Consider the following 23978-nt stretch of genomic DNA (forward strand, 5'->3'; position numbering starts at 1 on the left):
ATATCAGGAGAGTAGGACCATTCTTAAATAAGGAATCACGCAGGCTAAAAGGGGTCATGAAATAGCTTTGGCGAGCAGAATTAGAGAGAATCCCAAGGCCTTCTATTCTTATATAAGAAGCAAGAGGGTAACCAGAGAAAGGGTTGGTCCACTTAAAGGATAAGGAATGAAGGTTGTGTGTCAAACCTGAGAAAATGGGTGAGATTCTCAATTATTACTTTGCATCAGTGTTCACCGAGGAAAAGGTGGTGATAAATGCTGAGATTAGAGATAGAAGTTTGTTTACTCTGGATCACGTTGACGTAAGGAGGGAAGATATGTTGGGTAGGCTAAAAGATATTACGGTGGATAAATCCCCAAGACCAGATGGGATCTATCCCAGGTTGCTGAGGGAGGCGAGAGGAAATAGCTGGGGCCCTGACAGATATCTTTGTAGCATCCTTAAACACAGGTGAGGTGCAGGAGGACAGGAGGGTTGCTCATGTTGTCCCCCTTTACAAGAAGGGTAATAGGGATATTCCAGGTAACTACAGACCAGTGAGCCTGACATCAGTGATGGAAAAGTTGCTGGAGAAGGTACTGAGGGATAAAATCTATTTATATTTGGAAACGAATGGGCTTATCAATGTAGGCAACATGGTTTGTGTGGGGTAGATTGTGCCTTACCAACTTAATAGAGTTCTTCGAGGAAGTAACCAAGTTGATAGATGAAGGAAGGGCTGTAGGTGTCATATACATGGACTTTTGTAAGGCGTTTGATAAGGTTCGCCATGGTAAACAAATGGAGAAAGTGAAGTCACACGGTGTGCAGGGTGTTCTAACTAGATGGATAAAGAACTGGCTGAGCAACAGAAGACAGAGTAGTAGTAGGGAGTTTCTCGAAATGGAGAAAAGTGACCAGTGGTGTTCCACAGGGATCAGTGCAGGGGCCACTGTTGTTGTGATATACATAAATGATCTGGAAGAGGGCACTGTTGATCTGATCAGTAAGTTTGCAGATTACACGAGGATTGATGGAGTAGCAGAATGCATAGGGGACTGTCAAAGAATACAGCAGAATATAGATTAGACTGGAGAGTTGGGCAGCGAAATGGCAGATGGAGTTCAATCCAGACAAATGAGAGGTGATGCATTTTGGGAAGTCTAATTCTAGAGCAAACTATACTGTAAACAGAAGAGCCTTGGGAAAAATTGATGAGCAGAGAGATCTGGGAGTGCAGGTCCATTGTACCCTGAAGGTGGCTGCACAGTTGGATAGATTGGTCAAGAAGGCACATGGTTTGCTTGCCTTCATTGGATGGGGTATTGAGTATAAGAGCTGGCAGGTCATGTTAAAAGTGTACAAAACTGGTTCGGCCGCATTTAGAATACTGTGTACAATTCTGGTTGCCAAATTATCAAAAGGATGTGGACGCTTTGGAGAAGGTTTACGAGGATGTTGCCTGGTATGGAAGGTGCTAGCTATGAAGAGAGGTTGAGTAGGTTAGGATTGTTTTCATTAGAAAAAATGAGATTGAGGGGGGACCTGATTGAGTTCTACAAAATCATGAAGAGTATATACCGTATGGTCAGACATAAGCTTTTTCCCAGGGTCAGGGATTCAATAACAAGAGGTCACGCTTTCAAGATGAGAGGTGAAAAATTTAAGGGGGATACACGCAGCAAGTACTTTACACAGAGGGTGCTAGGTGGCTGGAATGCTTAGCCAGCAGAGGAAGTAGTGGCACGCACGTAGATTCATTTAACATGCATCTAGACAGAGGCATGAGTAGGTGCAGAGCAGGGGGATACAGATGCTTTGGAATTGGGCGATAAGTTTAGATTGGCTTAGGCTTGGAGGACCAAAGGGCCTATTCCTGGGTTGTAAATTTTCTTTGTTCTTTGTTCAAATAAACCTGTTGGTATTACACGATTTTTAACTTTGTCCATGCCAGTCCAACATTAGCACCTCCACATCATGATAATTTAATGGTTCAGCAAGTCCCTCACACCACTATGACAATCAAGCCAGGTGCCAGTCCTGCTCAATGGGCAGTGTATGAGAGCATGCCCGGGCAGTACTACGCATACTGAAAAGCAAGATCCCAATCTGCGTAAATTACAACTCGAGACTAAACCGTAAAAGCAGCAAGCTTCAGACAGAGCTAAACAGGTGTAACAATCAGTAGATTTGATCAATTTTACTTGTTAAACTTGATTAAAAATCCTGTAATATTCAACTTGAAATGCTTGTGTAATGTTTCTGTTTACAAATTTGATGAATAAAGTATATTTGTGTAAAAAGAAATCAATGGTTTAGATCAAAATTCCAGTTATTAATTGGGTTGGCAAACTAAACAACCAATCACAGGAAATGGCTCCAAAATAAATCCTCACTCACTATCAAAACATCAGTGCACAAGGCAAATCTGAAATACCTGCAACCATCTTCATTAAAATAATGAGATGATGATCAATCTTGTCCTACGCTTGAGGTCCCTTGATTACAGATACCTATTTTCAGTCAATTCAGTTCACTCCATACGATATCAAACTAGAGGGTATAGCTTTAAGATAGGAGGGGAGAGATACAAAAGGGGCCAGAGGGGCAATTTCTTCACACAGAGGGTGGTGAGTTTTTGGAACAGGCTGCCAGAGGTAGTGATGGATGAAAGTACACTTTTGAAAATTTAAAAGACATTTGGCCAGGTACATGGAAGGGATAGGTAGGGAGGGATACTGACCATGTGCAGGCAAACGTGACGAGCTGAATTGTAGAAACTGGGTGGCATGGAGAGGTTGGGCCAGAGGGTCTGTTTCCATGCTATAAACCTCTATGGTTATGACTTTATGACTTGATTGAAGGCACTGGATGGAGTAAAGGCTCTAGATCCTGATAATTTCATAGCTGTAGTACTGTAGTACTCTTGAACTCGCATTACCCCAATAAACTGATCCAGTACTGACATCGACCAGAGAATGTGAAATTATTCACTGATGTTCTGTCCAGAGAAAGCAGGACAAATCCAGTCCAACCAATTACCACCTTATTGATCATCAACAAAACATTGGAAGGTGTCACTGAAAGTGATCGCCAGCAGCAACCTCATGGAAATAATGTTCTCAGTGATATTCATTTTGGGTTCCACCAGGACAACTCAAATCCAGACTCAACTACAGTGTTGGCCCAACATAGAAAAAGTAAATGAATTCCAGAGATGAAGTGAAAGTGGCTCCTCGATATCAATTATCGAATATCTTGATTAGCTAGTTTCGTTACGGCTTCTTATTGTTACAAAAGGAATCAATGGGAAAATGTTCCATTGGTCAGACACACCTAGCACAAAAGATGGTTGTAGTTGTTGGGAGGCTGATCATCTTACCTCAGGACAGTACCATGGCAGTTCTTCAGGACAGATGTTTTCTCAACCTGTTCACAGGTGTGCTGATATATCCCTGGAGCAGGTAGAACTTGAACTTGAATGTCCTGGCCCAGACGTAGGGGCATCACCACTGCATCACACGTGCACTGAGTTCTTCAGGGTAAAGTGTTATCTTCTAATCAATCTGTTCAGAGATGCTGGAGCAAGTGAAACTTGAAACCAGGCCTCCTGGCTCAGCTTCCAGGTCACTATCACTGCTCCACAAGAGCCCCTTAGTTCTTGGAGAATTTATTTTAAACTACCATACTCTCAGATCTGTGCAAGTGTGTATACATAATTCTCTAATCAACCTTTTCAGTGATGTTGTCACATACCTCTGGAGCAGGTGGGACTTTAACCTGGGCTTCCTGGTGCAGAGACAGGGATACTACTACTGTACCACAAAGCTCCTACTTCTTCAGAGTAGATATCTTTCTAACCAACTCATTCAGAGATGTTAATACATCATGTCCTAAAGGTGGGACTTGAATCCTTTCTAACTCAGAGGAATTGACACACCACTGTATCACAGAGCCTTTGATTTAAAAATACTTACCCGAAGGAACCAATGTCTTCAGTGATGTTATTATATACCTTTGGAGCAGGTATGACCTGAATGTGAGTCTCCTGACTCAGAGGTAGAGACACTACCACTGCACCAGAACAGTCCAGCTCTTCATGGTATAAATTTAGAATTTTTTTTCAAACCAGTCTGTTTAGAAATGTTATTACATACTTCTGTAGCAGGTGGGATTTGAACACAGACACCACAGGCCTGAACACAGACACCACTATCACTATGCCACAAAAGTCTAGCTCTTCAAAATAAATTTTTATTAACCTATTTTTCTAATCAACCTACTCAGATGTTATTACACACCTCTTGAACAGCTGGACTTGAACCCTGGCCTCTTGGTCCGGGGGTAGGAACACTACCACTGCACCACAAGATGGCCCTCTAGCTCTCCAGAATAACACATCTTCAGTGCAACCATCTTCAGCTGCTTCCTCACTTAAGTTCTTAAGTGAGGAAAACTGCTGACGACTGCAAAGTGTGCACTCCCATTTATAACTTCTCCGACTCAGAAGCAATTAATTTCCTCACACAGCAAAACCTGGAAACTTCCAGGCTTGTGTATACAATCTACAACAATTCTGCAACTTATGAGCCTTGGCATCATCTTCTAAACCTGCAACCTCTATCAATCATAAGATCAAGACAATAAGTGCATTAAGACCACCACCTGAAAGTTACCATTCAAGACCATGAGTTGGAACTTTATTGGCATTTCTTCATTGTCAAATACTTGAAACTCCCTCCCTAACAGCATTCTGCTAGGGCTCAAGAATATAATTTCTATTCTTGCACAAGATTGGTGAAATATAAACACATTGCATTATATGAACAACCTGCCAATTTGTCAAAAGATAGCTCCAAATCACACAAGAGCAGCTTCAATCTGGCTGACACATCTTTAAATTCTTAATTCTTCATGTAATTTAGCAACGGGTGGGAAAATACCCTGTATCTTTCTTTAAAAAATGCAAAGCCCTGTCAAGGATTCATCACTTGCAATATGCTAACAAACCTGCAGCAATATTGAAGTTGCTTTTATTTCATATATCAATTACTGGAGAATATTCTGTAACGCTTAAAGCCACAAACCAACTGAATATTTTCTAAGAAATACTGTTATTTCACAATGAACAACTCTGATGTGAATGCACTGAAAACAGTCTATAGCGTCTCTCAGAATTTCTGATTACAATCTGTCAGTCAATAGACCTATCCATTTATTTTAAAAACCCAAATTCAAAATAAGACAAAATTAGTGAGTGGTGGGAGCTGGCAGTGCATCAATGTTGCTGGGATTATAGTGAAACTATTTTAATTAGGAAGTGGTTGAGTTGCCTTTGTCTGTGCATATCAAGGGACAATGGTAGGAATTTCCAATGTCAGGAGAAAATGATCCATTAATTCAGTCTGCAGTCTCTGCAGTATCAGCCCCACCCCCACAACGTCTGCGCACACAGCCAAGCATTCTGCACTTGTGCCAAAAGAATCTGTATACTGAGCAGCAAAAGCTCCAAAGCACCTGAAAATAATCAAATACATTCTTTATGTTTAAATATATCAGCAGCTCCAATTCTGTTATTTAAAACACTGCACAGAAGTTCAATATAATACTTCTTTAGTTCATATGATCCAAAAGATCTAAATGAAAGCCATCAATTGTGCTTTTCAAAATTGCATTCAGGCTGCTGATTTTTCTCTTCTTACTCCAAACTCCAAAAATGAAACGATAGAGTAAATTGTTTTAAAAAAGTGAAATGAATAAAGAAATGTTACAGCTTGACTTATTTGAATACAACTGTTTGACTATTTCTTATTAAATTGACTTATTCCTCTCTTGCAGCAACAAGATTATCAACAAGAACACGACTTGATTGACAAATGAGCAAAATAGATCGTACAATTCATCCTCACATTGGCAGCAAAACCTAAACTTCTAAATTACTAATTAAAATTCATATTATTAAACACAATTGCCAGTTATATCTACTTTTCATTTTAGGGTTTATTCTATTATAAGATTGTATGAAATATTTGTAACAACCTTTAGTGTCAGCACAACAAGCCCACAAATTGTTGCTTTCTGAAGCACCGGTACTAATAATTTCATAGCCTGAGTTACCCTTCCTCCTACACTACTAAAGCTGTCAATTTATGTTGGGGTTTAGTTTTGCAGGTCCTAAATTTTCTAATGATCTAATGGAACTGGCTATATCCCATACATGAACTTAGATAAAATGAACTGCTTATCCACCAGATTCATCACAGGTCAATTTGATTTGCTCCTAACTAGACAATTCTGGGCCACCCGGACGAACCAACCCAACCAACCTGTAGCACAGCATTTCAACTCCCCCTCCCACTCCACCGAGGATATGCAGGTCATTGGACTCATCCACCGCCAAACCACAACAACCCGACGGTCGGAGGAGGAGCGTCTTATCTTCCGACTGGGAACCCTCCAACCGCAGGGGATGAACTTGGACTTCACCAGTTTCTTCATCCCCCCTCCCCCCACCTTGTCTCAGCCGGATCCCTCCAGCCCGGCACCGCCTTCCTGACCTGCAGTCTTCTTCTTGACCTCTCCGCCTCCATCCTACTCCGACCTATCACCCTCACCTTGACCTCTTTCCACCTATCACATTTCCAACGCCCCTCCTCCAAGTCCCTCCTCCCTACCTTTTATCTTCTCCTGCTGAACACTCTCTGCTCATTCCTGAAGAAGAGCCTGTGCCCGAAACGTCGAATCTCCTGTTCCCTGGATGCTGCCTGACCTGCTGTGCTGTTCCAGCAATAAAGTTTCAACTCATACATTACCACTTTCCAGAATACGTCAGCAGACAACATTCACCAAGAAAGATCTTGGTTGAATTTTCTCCTCTGTAGCCCAGGAAAGGACATTTGTCATATCCAAATGGTGTCATGGTAGAGATAGACAATAGACAATAGATGCAGGAGTAGGCCATTCAGCCCTTCGAGCCTGCACCGCCATTCAATATAATCATGGCTGATCATTCCTAATCAGTATCCTGTTCCTGCCTTATCTCCATAACCCTTGATTCCACTATTTTTGAGAGCTCTATCCAACTCCTTCTTAAATGAATCCAGTGAGTGGGTCTCCACTGCCCCCTGTAGCAGAGCATTCCACACAGTCACCACTCTCTGGGTGAAGAAGTTTCTCCTGAGCTCTGTCCTAAATGGTCTACCCCGTATTTTTAAGCTGTGTCCTCTGGTTCGGCACTCACCCATCAGTGGAAATATGTTTCCTACTGCCAGAGTGTCCAATCCTTTCATAATCTTATACGTCTCAATCAGATCCCCTCTCAGTCTTCGAAACTCAAGGGTATACAAGCCCAGTCGCTCCAGTCTTTCGGCGTAAGGTAATCCTGCCATTCCAGGAATTGACCTCGTGAACCTACGCTGCACTCCCTCAATAGTCAGAATGTCTTTTCTCAAATTTGGAGACCAGAACTGTACACAGTACTCCAGGTGTGGTCTCACCAGGGCCCTGTGCAGCTGCAGAAGCACCTCTTTGCTTCTATACTCAATTCCTCTTGTTATGAAGGCCAGCATGCTGTTAGCCTTCTTCACTACCTGCTGTACCTGCATGCTTGCCTTCATTGACTGGTGTACAAGAATACCCAGATCTCTCTGTACTGCCCCTTTACATAAATTGATTCCATTGAGGTAGTATCTGCCTTCCTGTTCTTGCTACCAAAGTGGATAACCATACATTTATCCACATTAAACTGCATCTGCCATGCATCTGCCCACTCCCCTAACTTGTCCAGGTCACCCTGTAATCTCTTAACATCCTCATCACTTTTCACCCTGCCACCCAGCTTTGTATCATCAGCAAATTTGCTAATGTTATTGCTGATACCATCTTCTATAACATTAACATATATTGTAAAAAGCTGTGGCCCCAGCACGGATCCCTGCGGTACCCCACTGGTCACTGCCTGCCATTCCGAAATGGAGCCGTTTATCACTATCCTTTGTTTCCTATTAGCCAACCAATTTTCAATCCAATCTAGTACTTTGCCCCCAATACCATGCACCCTAATTTTACTCACTAACCTCCTGTGTGGGACTTTATCAAAAGCTTTTTGAAAGTCCAGGTACACTACATCTACTGGATTTGCCTCGTCCAACTTCATAGTTACATCCTCAAAAAATTCAAGAAGATTAGTCAAGCATGATTTCCCCTTCATAAATCCATGCTGACTCTGTCCTATCCTGTTACTACTATCCAGATGTGCTGTAATTTTATCCTTTAAAATAGACTCCAGCATCTTTCCCACCACTGAGGTCAGACTAACTCGTCTATAATTACCTGCTTTCTCTCGCCCACCTTTCTTAAAAAGTGGTATAACATTAGCCACCCTCCAATCCTCAGGAACCGACCCCGAATCTATTGAACTCTGGAAAATAATCACCAACGCATCCACGATTTCCCGAGCCACCTCCTTCAGTACCCTGGGATGCAGACCATCAGGCCCCGGAGACTTATCAACCTTCAGACCTAACTGCTTCTCCAACACCAAATCCTGGCAAATATAAATTCCCTTAAGTTCAGGTCCTTCAGCCACTGTTACCTCAGGGAGATTGCTTGTATCTTCCCAAGTGAACACAGATCTGAAGTACCCAATTAATTCCTCTGCCATTTCTTTGTTCCTAGTAATATATTCCCCTGTTTCTGTCTTCAAGGGCCCAATTTTTGTCCTAACCATTTTTTTTGCCTTGCACATACCTAAAAAAGCTTTTACTATCCTCCTTAATATTCTTGGCCAGTTTACCTTCGTACCTCATTTTTCCTCTGCGTATTTCCTTCTTAGTAATCCTCTGTTGCTCTTTAAAAGCTTCCCAGTCCTCAGTTTTCCCACTTATCTTAGCTATGTTATACTTTTTCTCTTTTAACTTTATATGTTTCTTTACTTCCCTCGTCAGCCACGGCCGCCCATGCCTCCTCCTGGGATCTTTCTTCCTTTTAGGAATGAACTGATCCTGCAACTTCTGCATTATACACAGAAATATCCGCCATTGTTCCTCCACGGTCATCCCTGCTAAGGTATTGCACCATTGAACTTTGGCCAGCTCCTCCCTCATAGCTCCATAATTCCCTTTATTCAACAGAAATACTGTCACTTCCGACTGTACCCTCTCCCTCTCAGATCTGCTTGCTAAACATATTAGGACCAACAGTACATGCTTTTCATCATAAAACTTATCAATGTTTCAACAGTTTCCATCAGTCATCCATCCAGTACAACCTCAGCAGAATGATTATGACAATTCATACGTACAACTCTGTTATTGTGGCAAAACATCCCACACTGCTTCACTGTCACATCATGCAAAATTTCACACTAAGTCTCAGAAGGACAGATGATCAAAGAAATAGATTTACAGAAGTGTCTTTCAGAGGCAAAAAGATTTAAGAAAGAACATTCCACAGTTTAGAGCCTGAGCAACTCAAGACAGGATAACCAATGCTGAAGGAATTAAACTCATAGATATGCAAGTGGCCAGAAATTGTAGAATCTAGAGACTCCAGAGAGCTGGAAGTGGTTTGAAAGACAGGGAAGGGCAAGGTCATGAAGGAATTGGAAATTAAGGAAGAGAATTTTAAAGCATTGTCAAGACTGTTAATCAATGTCAGTTACTGAACATAACCTAACGATAGAATGGAACTGGGTACAAGCTAGGATGGGGATATTAGAGTTTAGGTGAGCTAAAGTCTGTAGGAGGATTCAAGGCAACAAGGTGGTCATAAAATTGAATGGCTCTGTTTGCAGCAGATGAGCTGACAGTGGAATGATGTTATTGAGGTGGATATAAGCAATCTAGCTCACAGAATGGACAGAGGGTCAACTCAGTGTCACTGGTATTGTCTGGAGTGCAAGGAAACATTCTCCTCTTATCTGGATGAATGCCACTCCAACAGTTAATACTCAAGAAACTCAATGCTATCCAGGTTAAAACAGTCTAATTGATGAGCATCCTATCTCACAGTTTAAACATTTGTTGCCTCTACCACCTGTGCAGTGGAAAAAGGGTGTACCATATAAAAGATAATTCCATCAACTTACTAAGGATCCTTCAACATCACCTTCCGAAGCACAACTCCTAACATGTGAAGGTCGAGGGCAGCAGTTGCATGAGAAACATTACTACTGCAAGTTCCTCCACAAGCTGCACACTATCCTGATTCAAAATGACATTACCCTTTCTTCACAGTCACTGGATCAACATTCTGGAATATCTTTCATAAAAGCATACAAAAGCAAAGTACTATGGATTATGGAGACCAGAAATAAAATTAATTACAACAGATACTCAGCAGGTCTGGAAGTATCGTGATGAAAGTAACAGAATTAACATTGAGTTCAAAGTGATTCTTCTTCAGAACTGTGAATTCTCTCAAATGGAATTAGAAATGGACAACCCTTACAAGTGACACTCACATCCCATGAACAAATTTTTAAAAGTAAAGCTGGATGTCACTAGCTTACTTATAGTCATTAAGCATAGGAAGGAGGCCATTTGGTTCATCAAATTCAAGTCAACACTCTGGATAGTAATGCATTCAGTATCCTTCTCTAGCTACATCCCCACAGTCCTGCAAGTTTATTTCCCTCAAACGCTTATCCAATTTCCTTTCGAAATCAATGATGATCTGCTTCCAACACCACTAAGTAATACTGCTGCTTTCCTTTTAATCCTCTTTTGTATAGCAACACTATATTTTTCTACTCTAAGATTTGTACCTAGGTAGTTGTTCCTAAGATAGCACCAATAAAAGGCATTAAGAGGATTCAGGTCATTACCACTTGTTGCAGAAAAATGTTCTTCCTCATTTCCCCATACCCCAGTCCAAAACTGGGGTACGGGGACATGAGGGCGGCACGGTGGCACAGTGGTTAGCACTGCTGCCTCACAGCGCCAGAGACCTGGGTTCAATTCCCGCCTCAGGCGACTGACTGTGTGGAGTTTGCACGTTCTCCCCGTGTCTGCGTGGGTTTCCTCCGGGTGCTCCGGTTTCCTCCCACAGTCCGAAAGATGTGCAGGTCAGGTGGATTGGTCATTTTAAATTGTCCGTAGTGTTTGGTAGGGGTAAATGTAGGGGAATGGGTGGGTTGCGCTTCGGCGGGGCGGTGTGGACTTGTTGGGCCGAAGGGCCTGTTTCCACACTGTAAGTAATCTAATCTAAAACCTTAAATTTTGTCTGTCTAATCCTGGTACCAGTAGATGATGGGAACATCCAAACAGGTTTGAAAATAATTTATAAAATCACAGGAGCTTTAAGGCCCAAATAGTTTGACTCTGACAATGCAACTTACAGAAGCTCCTGATTTTACTTCATTAAACTTCAATTTATTTGGCAAGTAAGGGATTTAAAAGTGAAGTAGTACATTGTGGTTTTACAAGCAGTACCAAAAGAATAGAACAGAACAGGCATATACTTCTATCACTGCCCACAGAAGAAACTCTTGATTACTAGACGTTTGGGAGAGACTTTCTCCAACAAAAGTTAAAAATCACAATACCAGGTTATAGTCCAACAGGTTTATTTGGAAGCACTAACTTTCACAGCACTGCTCCTTCATCAGGTGGGCTAACACCAGCACTTCCAAATCATGTTCTCTGATAAAGGAAAGGAAATTGAAGGGGAGATTGCTCAAGCTGTTCTCACCTGACAATCAGTTGCAAAAGTGACACAAAGGTGTGGGAGAACATTACACATTTAATGTCTAAGCCATTCGCTGTGACAGGTTAAAGTGAAGAGTATTTCAATATTATTGTCTTAGTTTAATTGCTGGTAATGATAAAAGTTTCCAAATTGATAATATTCTATTCTCCTTGAGTTTGGCTCAATTAAGCATAGAATAGTACAGTACATCAAGTTTATATTCTTTAAGTGGAATCTATATGAAATACATATAAACATCTCTGCTTCAACCATCCTTGTAGGCAGCGAATTCAAGGTCACCAAAAAATATATAAATTTTAAATTACTGCTATCACAGCACTGATTCTTGTGGGAGCCCAATTTCAATCTTCAGTGACTAGTCTCTACTTTATGTCTTAATGTCAGCCAGCTATCCATTCTACTAATCGTACCCTGGCTCTGTATGAAGGCCTTATTTGTGTGACTATTAGATGATACTTTATCAAAGGCTTTTTATTTTAAATCTATATTTTTAAGATGCTGAGTGCCGGTGAGGAACGGACTAGAGGCTCCAATGCGGGACAGTTGTTGGACTTGGGCCTGGCACCATGTGCTTAGTTGCTGTTATTTGGAACTTTTTTACTCGACTGTAATGTAAACCCTCTTCCTCAATGTAATACCTACCTCATTTCTAACTCATTCTCAGATACTAAGTAATACTGCTGCTTTCCTTTTAATCCTCTTTTATATAGCAACACTGTATTTTTCTACTCTAAGATTGGTACCTAGGAGAAAGATAAAGACTGAAGTTCTGTGATGATGCTGGTTTCACATTTTTAAGTTGATTAGTTATGTTGGCATAATCCAAGTTCTAGCAGTAGTAAATATTAGTGATAAAGTCTTTGGTGGCAGTGGAGTGGTGGGGCGGCAGAGATAAAGCTGCATCAAGTTGCAGAGAGGCTGAACAGGCTGGGGCTGTTTTCCCTTGAGTGCCGGAGGTTGAGGGGTAACCTTATAGAGGTTTACAAAATTATGAGGGGCATGGATAGGATAAATGGACAAAGTCTTTTCCCTGGGGTCGGGGAGTCCAGAACTAGAGGGCATAGGTTTAGGGTGAGAAGGGAAAGATATAAAAGGGACCTAAGGGATAACTTTTTCACACAGAGGGTGGTATGTGAATGGAATGAGCTGCCAGAGGAAGTGATGGAGGCTGGTACAACTGCAACATTTAAAAGGCATTTGGATGGTTATATGAATTGGAAGAGTTTGGAGGGATATGGGCCGGGTGCTGGCAGGTGGGACTAGATTGAGTTGGGATATCTGGTCGGCATGGACAGGTTGGACCGAAGGGTCTGTTTCCATGCTGTACATCTCTATGACTCTATGAAGCTGCACTATTTATTAAGAAAGATATTTGGGTTTCTATTTAGTAACATGATAAAATAAATAAACAAGTCATTTTCAAAAAGATTTTAACATAAAAATGGAACTGAAAGATGCTCAGTCATGCAATCAGGTGTTGTAGCACAAATAAAGTACAACATGACTTTACTTAGGATTTCATAACTTTTCAAGTCTCATGATGTCACATAGAATGAGTGTCAGAGAAAAGTACAAGGAACTTAACAAAGAACAAATCTTGAAATTACATTGCACCTTGAATGCAGTAAAACATCCATGACACTTTACAGAAGCATTTTAGAACAAAACTGGGACAGCACAATATTTAGCAGACTTATTGGCAGGTGACTGGTTAAAATGTGGTAGGTGTAAAGGAAAATGTTGAAAGGTGAACAGAGTGATTGGTCTAGCAAGAGTAGTTGTGTGTGTGTGTGAGTGTGAGTGTGAGTGAGAGAGAGAGAGGAATTATTAAAACTAGACTTTACTTTTTCTCCCATTTACTCAGTATTTCTCACCAGATTGCCCTTTAAGCCACAGTGAACAATGTACCCAAACATTAAAGTGAAACCATTTTGAAAACACAAGGCTTTTTTGTTGTTGCTGAGGAGTTTTACTTTATCTGACATATCTCTGATCCTAATCGTGAAGGGGCATAACCTGAAAGTTGCAGGGAAGCAAACTTTGTACAATGTTACAATATTAAAGACATCATGGCATTAGAATCGGTGCATAAAAGATTCACGAATGATTTCAAGGTTGAGAAACTTCAGTTGCATATATAAATCAGAGAAGCTGTGACTCTTCATCATGAATAACAGAAATTTGAGACTAAATTTCAGAGGGGGTCACATCATGAGGAATAAAAATGAAGGAAGGAAGGGGAAATTGCTTCCTTAGGCAGAAGAATCAAGAACCAGACAACATCAGTTTAAAATGATTGGTAAAAGACGCAAAAACAACATAAGGAAAATCTTTTTTTACACAGTGCATGGTTAAGATTGCAAATGTACGACTTGACAGTGCAGTGAAGACAAATTCAATCATAGATTTCAAGTAGGTTTTGGATCATTATCAGAAGAATTGGTTTCAGCACGACTGGATAAAGGCCAGGGAGCAGCATTAGCTGAATTGATTTTGCAAACAGCCAGCACAGATATTATAGGCCTAAAAGATACACATTGTGTAGTAGCCATTTTACGATTCTATTTTTACACTCATTTAAAACCCTACACTTAAAAAGAGAAGTCGGGAGTGATGTCCAGAGTACTCTTTTGACTTGCTAACAAGGTGAGAACAATTGCTCTGACTTCATGGCTATGTCAGAAACTCAGCTCATGAGTGCGAGCAACTCAACCCTGACCGCAGATTCCCTATTTTGATACACCGTCCAACATTCTTGCTGTCTAAAACAAGATTTTGGTGTTAGGATGCTTACCATCAAATTTCAACATGACTTTTCCCCTACTCCTGATATCTCCTCCTTTGAGCACTTCACCCTTTCTAACCTTCCCTTCAAAATTTTTAATTCTACATGCGTCTCAGCTAAACTCTCAAACGGATATCTTTACTTCGTTTCTCCAAAAAATATCTCCAAGTAGCTTACCCACAATGGATTGAAGCACCATTTCAAGCCACCTTGTTCACTTACTTATGGAAATTATTAGCATTTCCCCAACTACCCCCAGAACAACCCCAGTTTAGGTCAATCAAATAATTGTAGCCTAAACATTATATTTGAAACATTGCTTTCTATATGATCCAATATCATAGGAAGTGACCCAGGTATTGTCAAAGTCAAAGTCAGTTTCAAGTGATAGAAGTCTCCACGTGTCCAGAACCCCAATAAAATGTGCACATATTTGCACCATAGCATAGGCACCAAGCTCATTCCTCTTCAAGTGAAGTAATCCATAGATTAGCATTCATTTCAAATCTTGCTACAGTACCTCCAATGTTTCTGTTAGCTTCCTGTCTAACTTCAGTGCAGCTTTGGTGCTCAGGTTGTACATCTGGATCCTGCTTGTATAGAAAGTCTGCAGACAACCCAATAATGAATTCAAAGGAAATTAATCATATATTTACTTCAGAGCAACCAGAAGATCATAACAAATGATTCAGTTCATTGTGAAACGAGTGGTGACATCGAGTACACACATCACCCAAATTCAATACTACAACAAGCACTGCCAAGCTCATCTCATCTTCATAAAGCATATTGAGAATGTTTAAAATCAAACCTCAAGACAAAGCATGGAAGTGAAATTCACAGTTCTGAAGGGTCTCTCTGCAGCAAACATCACTGCACAATAGAAAGACAAGCCAGTGAATAGTGATGCAAGAAATGCCCAATGCTGTGCACAGTCATTCAACTACTAGACTTTTCTTCCCAACTCCAAAAAAAAAGCATCCATATTTCAGGCCCTCATTCGTGAAACAAGTGATTGCATATCTCAAATGCTTTATACCAATTAACTCGTTACAACACTATTAAGTAATAGATTCAAAAAAAATCTATCCCCTCGCAACAAAACTTTCAGTACAAGACACAGGTATTAAAAACTTGAAACATCAATTTTTGTCTAGATCAATGAAAACCATGAATTTTAAAATTTGGAAACACAATGCCATTTGAACAAATTGATCTGGTACAAGTCTGAAGAAATTCAAAGCAATTTAGATTGCAAAAAAAAAATGACAGCTTTAGGCACACATAAAATTGTTTGACAATTAAAAAGGCCTCAAGATTTGAAAATTCATAGAACGCAACTATAAACGGTACCACCTCTCAAAATAAAGTCTAAACAGGTTGTTGCAAAATCTGAACAAAACGTCAATACAAGTCAGTTTTAAATTGTTGACTCTGTATTTTAGTATGCATAGTTTTCTTCAAAATATATTCATAAACTCAAAACAACTAAACTAGCATTTACTGTATTTTAGAGATCCAGGATTTCCATCTGGAGATCAGACTTGAAATGGAAGTACTCACATAATTTTGATTTGGGCTGAGTTTTTCTGACAAATATGTAAGGTGTAGAATCAAGCATGAAATACTATTTTTTCAGGATATTTTGTGCTGTTTTCTGGACCTGTTTCAATTTCAGTAAAATGCTTAGTTAAATTATACTTAATTAATGAAAATAAGAGAAAAAAATCCATTTTCAGCTTTCTGAATTCTTTATACTTAAAATGAATTTAACTATGAAGCAAGATCACTTGATTGACTGAATCTTAAATCCTGATGCAATTAGAACCTCCCATCAACTACTGCTGAATTTATATTCCCCTCTCAAAGAAAGGAAACAATGAAAAAAATCAAAGTTGTTGTTTCATAGCTCAAATTGATTGCTACTTTTCCAGAACTTCAATTTTCTGTACACACTGAAATGAACTATTCATCCTAACCAAACTGGGCATAATAATTCCATAGAATATTACATGATTCACATAAAAAACGTCACTTTAACAACAATGTGCTGTTTAACTCAGTTATTTGTGTACATGACAATGTTTGTTGTCAGTCTGATTTTAAGATACAGATGGGTGGGCATATTTACACCAAACTTTGGCTGTAACCAATCAGAGATTACCATGCGTCAGTAGATTATCATATACAAGATACAGTGGCACACAATCTCTGAAATATTTCAAAGAAGAGTTCCATGTTTAAGAACTTTTGTGATTCACTGTTCAGACAACAAGCCTTCGCACATTTTGGGGTATAATGTTCAAAATGGACTCAACATCACTTTTCATTTTAGCTGACAATACAATTTTTATTTCCACTAAAATATATTCAGACACTAATTATCATTCTTTAAATATTTTTATGACTGATCAAAATGATACACTTTTAGATAGCATGGAACTCTTACCTCTGAACCAGAAGATTGTGGATTCAAGCTCCATCCAAGGGATTAAATGAGCACATAAACCAGGCTGACACTCCAGTGCAGTACTGAAGGAGTGTTGCACTGTGGGAGGTGCCATCTTTTGGATGAAATGATAAACCGAGGTCCCTCTCAGGTAGACGTAAAAGATCCCACGCCACAATCTGAAGAACAGCAAGGGAGTTCTGGCCAACATTTATCGCTGAACCAACACCCAAAACAAATTATTTAGTTCTTTATCTCATTGCTGTTTCAGGGATCTGTGCAAACTAACTGTCGCATTTCCTACATTGTAACAGTATTGACACTTGAAATGCATTCAATTGGCCATAAAGCATGATAAACATAAATGAAGCTTAACATTTGACAACATGGCTTTCAAAGAGTGGAATTTTTATTCATTCTTGAGAAATGAGCATCACTGACAAGCTCACCATTACTGCCTATCCCTAACTGCTTTTGAGGAGATGGCTGCAGTCCACATGGTGTAGACATACCCACCAAGCTGTTAGGGAGGGAGTTCCAAATTTTGACCTAGCAACAATGAAGAAATGGTTCTACATCAAAATGGTGTCTTACTTGGAGAGAAATTGCAGGTGTGATGCTCCAGTGTATATGCTGTCCTTGTTCTTCTGGTTACTAGGGGTCAATTGTTTGGAAAGTGCAGCCAAAGGAGCTTTTCGAGTTGCTCGTACATCATGTTAAATGGAATGCACTGCTGCGACTGTGGGCCTGTGGTTCAGGGAGTGCACATTTAAGGTGTGGATGGGACCAGATGCTTGATTGAAGATAACAAATTTAATTCAACCATCCTATACTTTTGTAAAGGTATTCCTTCCATTAGTTAAGTGCCAAATATTCTGTTACTGTTTCAGTATCAAGGTAATTAAACTGCAGTAGCATTTCTTCTGAAAGGTTTCAGCAACAAAATGTGTTTTGACAGCTTTCCAGGACTTCACCCAACCCCATTACTTGCTCACATTCCTGCTTTTTTCCCCTCCATCAAATACCTATCCAGTTCCCTTTTGAAGAGCCACTGCTGAACCTGCACCCACTACCACATCTGTCAATGTATTCCAAATCTTAACTATTTACTGTGGAAACATTTTATTTCCTCATGGCACCTCTGGTTCTTTTGTCAATCACCTCTTAAGCCTATATCCTCTTGTTATGTGTCTTTCAGGCACTGACAACTGTTTTTCTTTATTTGCTAAATCTAAACAATTCAATGAAACCTTGCTGTGCGCAGTTCTGGTCACCACACTATAGGAAAGATGTGGTTGGACTGGCATGGGTGCAAAAGAGATTCACCAGGTGTTGCCTTCCCTGCAGAGCACAAATCTAGTTTCTCCAGACTCTAACTGTATTTTTCTTATACTTAGACAGTGCATTGCAGAGCTCCAGAATCCTCAAGGTGAAAATGTTTTCCCTCAAAACACTATTAAACCTCTTCCCTTTCACTTTGACAATTATGCCCCCTTGTTATTGACCCTTCAAGCAAAGTGATCAGCCAATTTCTATTCATCTTGTTCATACCCCTTGCAATCTTATAAACATCAGTCAGATTCTAGCCCCAGCAACCTCTTTGCTCCAAAGAAAACAACCCAAGCTTATCCAGCTTCTCTTCATAGCTGAAATGTTCAATCCCAGACAACATCCTGGTGAACCTCCTTTGGTGACCAGAATTGCATACAACACTCCAGTGTAGCCTAACCAAACTACTGTACAGCTCCACATGACCTCCCTGCTCTTAAATCATATGCCATGACTGATAAAGGCAAGCAATCAGTGTTCCTTCTTAACTACATATGAACCTGCCCTGCCACCTTCAGGGATCTGTGATAAACGTCCAAGATCTCTCTGTTTCTCTGAGCTTCTAGCTGTCTTGCGATTCATTGAGTGCTCCCTTGTCTTGCCCCCTATTCCAAAGTGGATTATCTCACATTTGTCAGGGTTAAATTTCATCTGTCACTGATCTGCCCATCTGACCAATCTGTTACATCCTCCTGTAACGCAACACCTTGCTCCTGCTAACATCCCGGCCAATCTTTGCATCATTCACAAACTACCCTATCATCCTCAACCCCCTCATCTTCAACTACATCATCTCTGAATATCTCAAGACAATAAGGGACCCAGCACTGATCCCTATGGAATGCCACTGTACACCAAGTTCGAGTCATTGAAACAGCCTTTTACCACCATGCTCTGGCTCCTGTCATTAAATTAATTTTGGATGCAACTTGTTCAGTTATTCTAGCTCCCACAATCTTTCATCTTCTTTATCAGCTCCCATGTGTGACCTTGTGAAAGGCCTTGCTGAAATCCATATAAACTGCATACTGCCCTACTCTTATCCAAACACTTGGTCACCTCCTCGAAAACTTTTATCAGAATTGTTAGGCTTGACCTTCCCCTGACAAAGCCATGCATATTATCTCAAATTCAACCTTGCCTCTCTATATGGAGATTAATTTTATTCTCCACTATTTGCTCCATTAGTTTCCCTGCCACTGATCTATAGTTCACTGGTTTATCTCTGCCATTATTCTTGTAAAAAGAACCACATCAGTTGTCCTTTAGTCCTCTGGCACCTCCCCTGTGGGAGAGTTTAGGGTCCCTATACCTTTCTTCTTGGTCTCCCCTCGCAGCCTAGCTAAGAACTCATCCAGACCTGGAGATTTGTCCACATTTAAATCCACCAAAATCTCCAATATTTCCTTGTTTCCTGTATCAATATTCACTGAACTCATCTTGAATTCTATACATGCATCCTCCTTCTTAACTGTAAAGACAGCAGTGAAGTACTCATTGAACACCCTACCAATGTCTCTGGCTTCACATACAGATTGCCCCTTGTCCCTAACAGGCTTTATTCTTACCCTGGTTATTCTATTCCTTGTAGAATAAATTTCTTGGGAATCTCCCTAATCTTGCCCACTTTTCTCATGCTCCCTCTTTGATCTCCCCCTTTCCCAAGTTCCCCCTACACTTTCTGTACTCATTTAGGACCTCAGCTGTTTTGCTCTCTTTGTACCTGTTATACACCTCTCCTTTTCCTTTGTGGGCATGTTGTTCCTAAATTCACTCCTATGAGAACATTCTGGCCTGTATTCCATCCAGTACTTTTTCTGACTACTTCCCACTGTTCTGCTATAAATTTACCCTCAAGTAGCTATTCCCAGACTATTTTGGCCTTATAATAAAATCTGCATTGCACCAATCCAAAACCTTTTTGCGTGTTATGGAAATGGATATTCATATCCATAACAAACAAATGTACAATGCTGTGATTGCTATCACTAAAATGTTCCCCCATTGTCACCTTAAACAAATCTCTTCTCTCACTAATGTCTTATGGGCAACATGGTGGCTCAGTGGTTAGCACCAGGGTCCCAGGTTCGATTCCAGCCTCGGGCGACTGTCCGTGTGGAGTTTGTACATCTCCCCGTGTCTGCACGGGTTTTCTCCAAGTGCTACGGTTTGCTCACACAGTCCAAAGATGTTTCGGGCATAAGCCCTTCTTCAGGCTTATGCCCAAAACGTCGATTCCCCTGCTCCTTTGATGCTGCCTGACCTGCTGCGTTTTTCCAGCAACACATTTTTAAGCTCTGATCTCCAGCATCTGCAGTCCTCACTTTCTCCCAGTCCAAAGATGGGCAGACCAGGTGAATTGCCCATAGTGTTAGCACATTAGTCAGAGGGAAATGGGACTGGGTGGGTTACTCTTCAGAGGGTCGGTGTGGACTTGTTGGGCCTAAGGGCCTGTTTCCACACTATAGGGAATCTAATCTCCATGTCCTTCCTAAAGTCTGTAGCCCAGAACTGGACAGAATATTCCAAACTAGTGTTTTACAGAAGTCCTGTTTTTGTGCTGTTTCTAGAGTCTTTTTCAATTTATTCATGGAATGTGGATGCTGACTAGGCAAATATTTATTACCCATTCTTTATTGTCCAGACAACTAAGAGTCAACCACATTAATATGGGTCTGGAGTCACATGTAAGCCAGACTATGCAAGGTTAGACAATATCCTTCTTTAAAGATGAGTTTTCACTATTCACAGTGGTTACAGGGTCACCATTAGGCTTGTTTTTATTCCATTTGTTGTGTGGCATTAGAACCCATATCCTCAGGACATTAGCCAATGGTTCCAGATTACTAGTTCAATAACAGTTCTACTACACTACCATTCCCTCCCTGCTAAGGAGGTGTTCGAAAGTATGGATAATGTAAATTAAGTAAAATCATGACAAAACTGTTTCCAGTGGCACAAGGGTAAGTAACCAGAGGACACAGGTTTAACATAACTGACAAAGGAACCAGAGGCAACATGTGAAAAAAGTACAAGCTTTATGATTTGGAATGCATTACCTGAAAAAGTGAAGGGAGCAGATTCAATAATAACTATCAAAAGGGAAACATATATGCATAGTCATTTTTGTGCTGAGTAAACACGTATTGGGTTTTGGGGAGAAAGGGCAGGGGAATGCCATTAACAGCATAGGTCTTTTCGAGAGCTGGCAGAGACAAAAATGGGCTGAATGATCTCATTCAGTACTGTATCATTCCATGATTCAACTCTTGATTTAAATCTAAGATAGAATACTGCAATTTAAAGCTTCAGCAAGGCTCCTTGATTGCTTCACATCCTTGCAACACATTTCCAACCCACATATTAAAGTACCAAAGTAGTTTCTTTCATGTATTTAATCTATGCATGTTAGTTCTGTCTTTCATCTGGTTCTCTGTTTTGCATTGCTGTCAAAATTCTTGATCACCCACTGCAATCTTCAAAATGCCAATCTGGCAACGGTTTCTGATTTTCACCTATTAGTGCCATAAAGAAAGTAACTGCTCTCAATAACGAACCACAAGATTTATTCTTGTCAGTTTCAACTTTGCACTAAGTCTTCCCTTCACCTTTGTCTCCATAAAAATAAATGAAACTACAAATGAATTTTGAAATTAAAAAGTTTTTGAGGTAACTTTCCACATTCAAATTAACCATATTTGGACACCTTTCTCAGTGATGTGCGCCTGTGCCTGCCAATCCACTAACCACACGCCCAAAGGTATTGAACTGTGTGTGAATTATATGTTCTGTATTTTTACTTTCCCTTCACATACTATCTTTTTTTGGGGGAAATGTTATTTTATTAGTTGAAGCAGTAGACATACAAAAAGTCCTATGCATGCAAACTTAAAGTTTGCAAAATTATGTTAACATGGACATGCCATAGTACATTATACAGATTACCACCTTACACCTAGTGGTTGTAATCTTGATAGACACTCTCTTTAAGACACTGTCTGGAACCTACCAGCATTCATTGTTTGTAAGAAGGGTTTAGATAAACCTCAACAAATAAATCACAAAATCCATCAGTTGTCTTTTTACATCCTTAAGATCTTTTAAATAATTAGACTAGGAACCCTGCAAAGGGTCATAATAAAGAAACAGTGCCCCATCTAATTTTTGTGTATTACATAGAGAACAACGTGTTTTGTTTCAGTTAGAAGTTGATGCAACGACGAATAAACACAAAACAGTTGATTTGAAAAATCTTATTTCACGATTCAAACATGATTCAATTTGAAAATAGTTTCTTTTTATAAATATAGGGTAAAAGGGTGACTGTCTACTGCACAGACGAACAGAGTTATGAAGAACGTGGATGTTTGGCTAGTCCTGACGATTCTCCTGCCAGAGATAATTCAAATAACTGTCGAAGTGACATTTGGAACAAATCCTGTCCATCGCACAACTCAAACAAGGGCAATTAATCAAGTGTGCAAAATGCAACGCAATTCAATACTGCACGAGCCACGTAACGGAGAAAAAGATCAAAGTAAAGTGATATTCTGAACGCACACGTATTAGTACAGACGCAATGGGCTAGAAGGGGGAAATAAACCTAACCAGATGCAAATTATGTTTGGCAGCAATGGCAAGAGCGGACACAATACAAGAAATAATAACTGCTCGAAGTCAGAATGTGAAAGAATGGGGCAAACGACTGTGGATGATTAATTATGGTGAAAGGGGTAAGCGTTGATGGTGTTCCTTACCCAAAGCTCCCTGCTCGATGGTGATGACGATCTCATCCATTAAGACCATGCGAAATTCCACCTCTTCGTCGGCGCATTTTTGTCGGAGGGCGCGCTCGATCTCCTGCTGTGGGTAATCCTGCAGGATCCGGCGATCTGTCACAAACCAGACCCGGGCGGACATGATTCACGCACCGGACAAACGGGCAGCCCGAGGAATGGGGGAAAGGGAGAAAGGATCGAGACTACGGGAAGTGGTGATGGATGGAAGTGCGGAGCCAGCCTGAGACGAGCGTGCCTTTTGGGGAAGGAGGGGAGAGGGGCGGGTGGTGGCAGGGGCGGGCGCCGCTTCTCCGCCCGGGAGGAGGGAAAGGGGGGGGGGGGGGGCTCCACCGACCGTCCAAAAACACAAAATCAACCAGCGTGGGGTGTGGCGGGGAGAAGATAAAAGGAAAGCCCACCAAGAAGAGAAAAAAAAACGTTATCGTTAAACTGGGTATCAGCCTGAACCCCCAGCGGTAGGTGGGAGGGTCGCCAACTAACGGCTAATTACGAAGCCGAGAGGTGGCGAAGGGGAAGGGGGTTAAAAGGAGGGAAAAGGGTCAAAAGTACGAAAGAGGGAGGAATCAGTATTTCCCTTCACACAATTCTTTAAAACAAGAAAAATCTCGAAGCGTTGAGGGAAAGGGTTTTATATCCTCCTCCTAAGCAAAGGCGGGTAACGGTTATTCTCTTTGTTTTGTGTTTATGTGGAAGTGATTTCTTTCCCCTCTCCTCGCGGTATCTTGTGTTTTTTTTAACAGAAAGTCCTCAAAACCGATAGCCGTTGTCTCCCTTGCTTCGTTCTCTGTTGTGTTTGGTGGACAGACAGCAACGGCCTCCTACCTCTCCGTTTTGTTGTGTGAGCGGGGTGTTGGGGATTGAGGGAGGGGGGGGTCCCTGAGCGAGAGCCCTCACTGCGCATGCGCACTGACCATCTGACCCACTTCT

General features: G+C 40.8%; 1 protein-coding gene across 3 annotated transcripts in view; it reads right to left on the reverse strand.

Moving 5' to 3' along the window:
- The window catches only part of rimkla (ribosomal modification protein rimK like family member A), an 84555-nt gene extending 61237 nt beyond the window's left edge, over nucleotides 1–23318 (reverse strand). The window contains exon 1 of one of the 3 annotated variants that reach the window (XM_043675677.2): nucleotides 23010–23318. In XM_043675677.2, the coding sequence (XP_043531612.1) occupies nucleotides 23010–23172 (163 nt within the window). In that variant the 5' untranslated portion in view covers nucleotides 23173–23318. The remainder of the gene's footprint in view (nucleotides 1–23009) is intronic. The other 2 variants (XM_087980522.1, XM_043675678.2) reach the window with 2 other exon arrangements.
- Between the last annotated feature and the right edge of the window lie 660 nt (nucleotides 23319–23978).

Source organism: Chiloscyllium plagiosum, unplaced genomic scaffold, assembly GCF_037043375.1.
Source record: "Chiloscyllium plagiosum isolate Xiang-an unplaced genomic scaffold, Cpla_swu_hap1 HiC_scaffold_37, whole genome shotgun sequence".
Lineage (NCBI taxonomy): Eukaryota > Metazoa > Chordata > Chondrichthyes > Orectolobiformes > Hemiscylliidae > Chiloscyllium > Chiloscyllium plagiosum.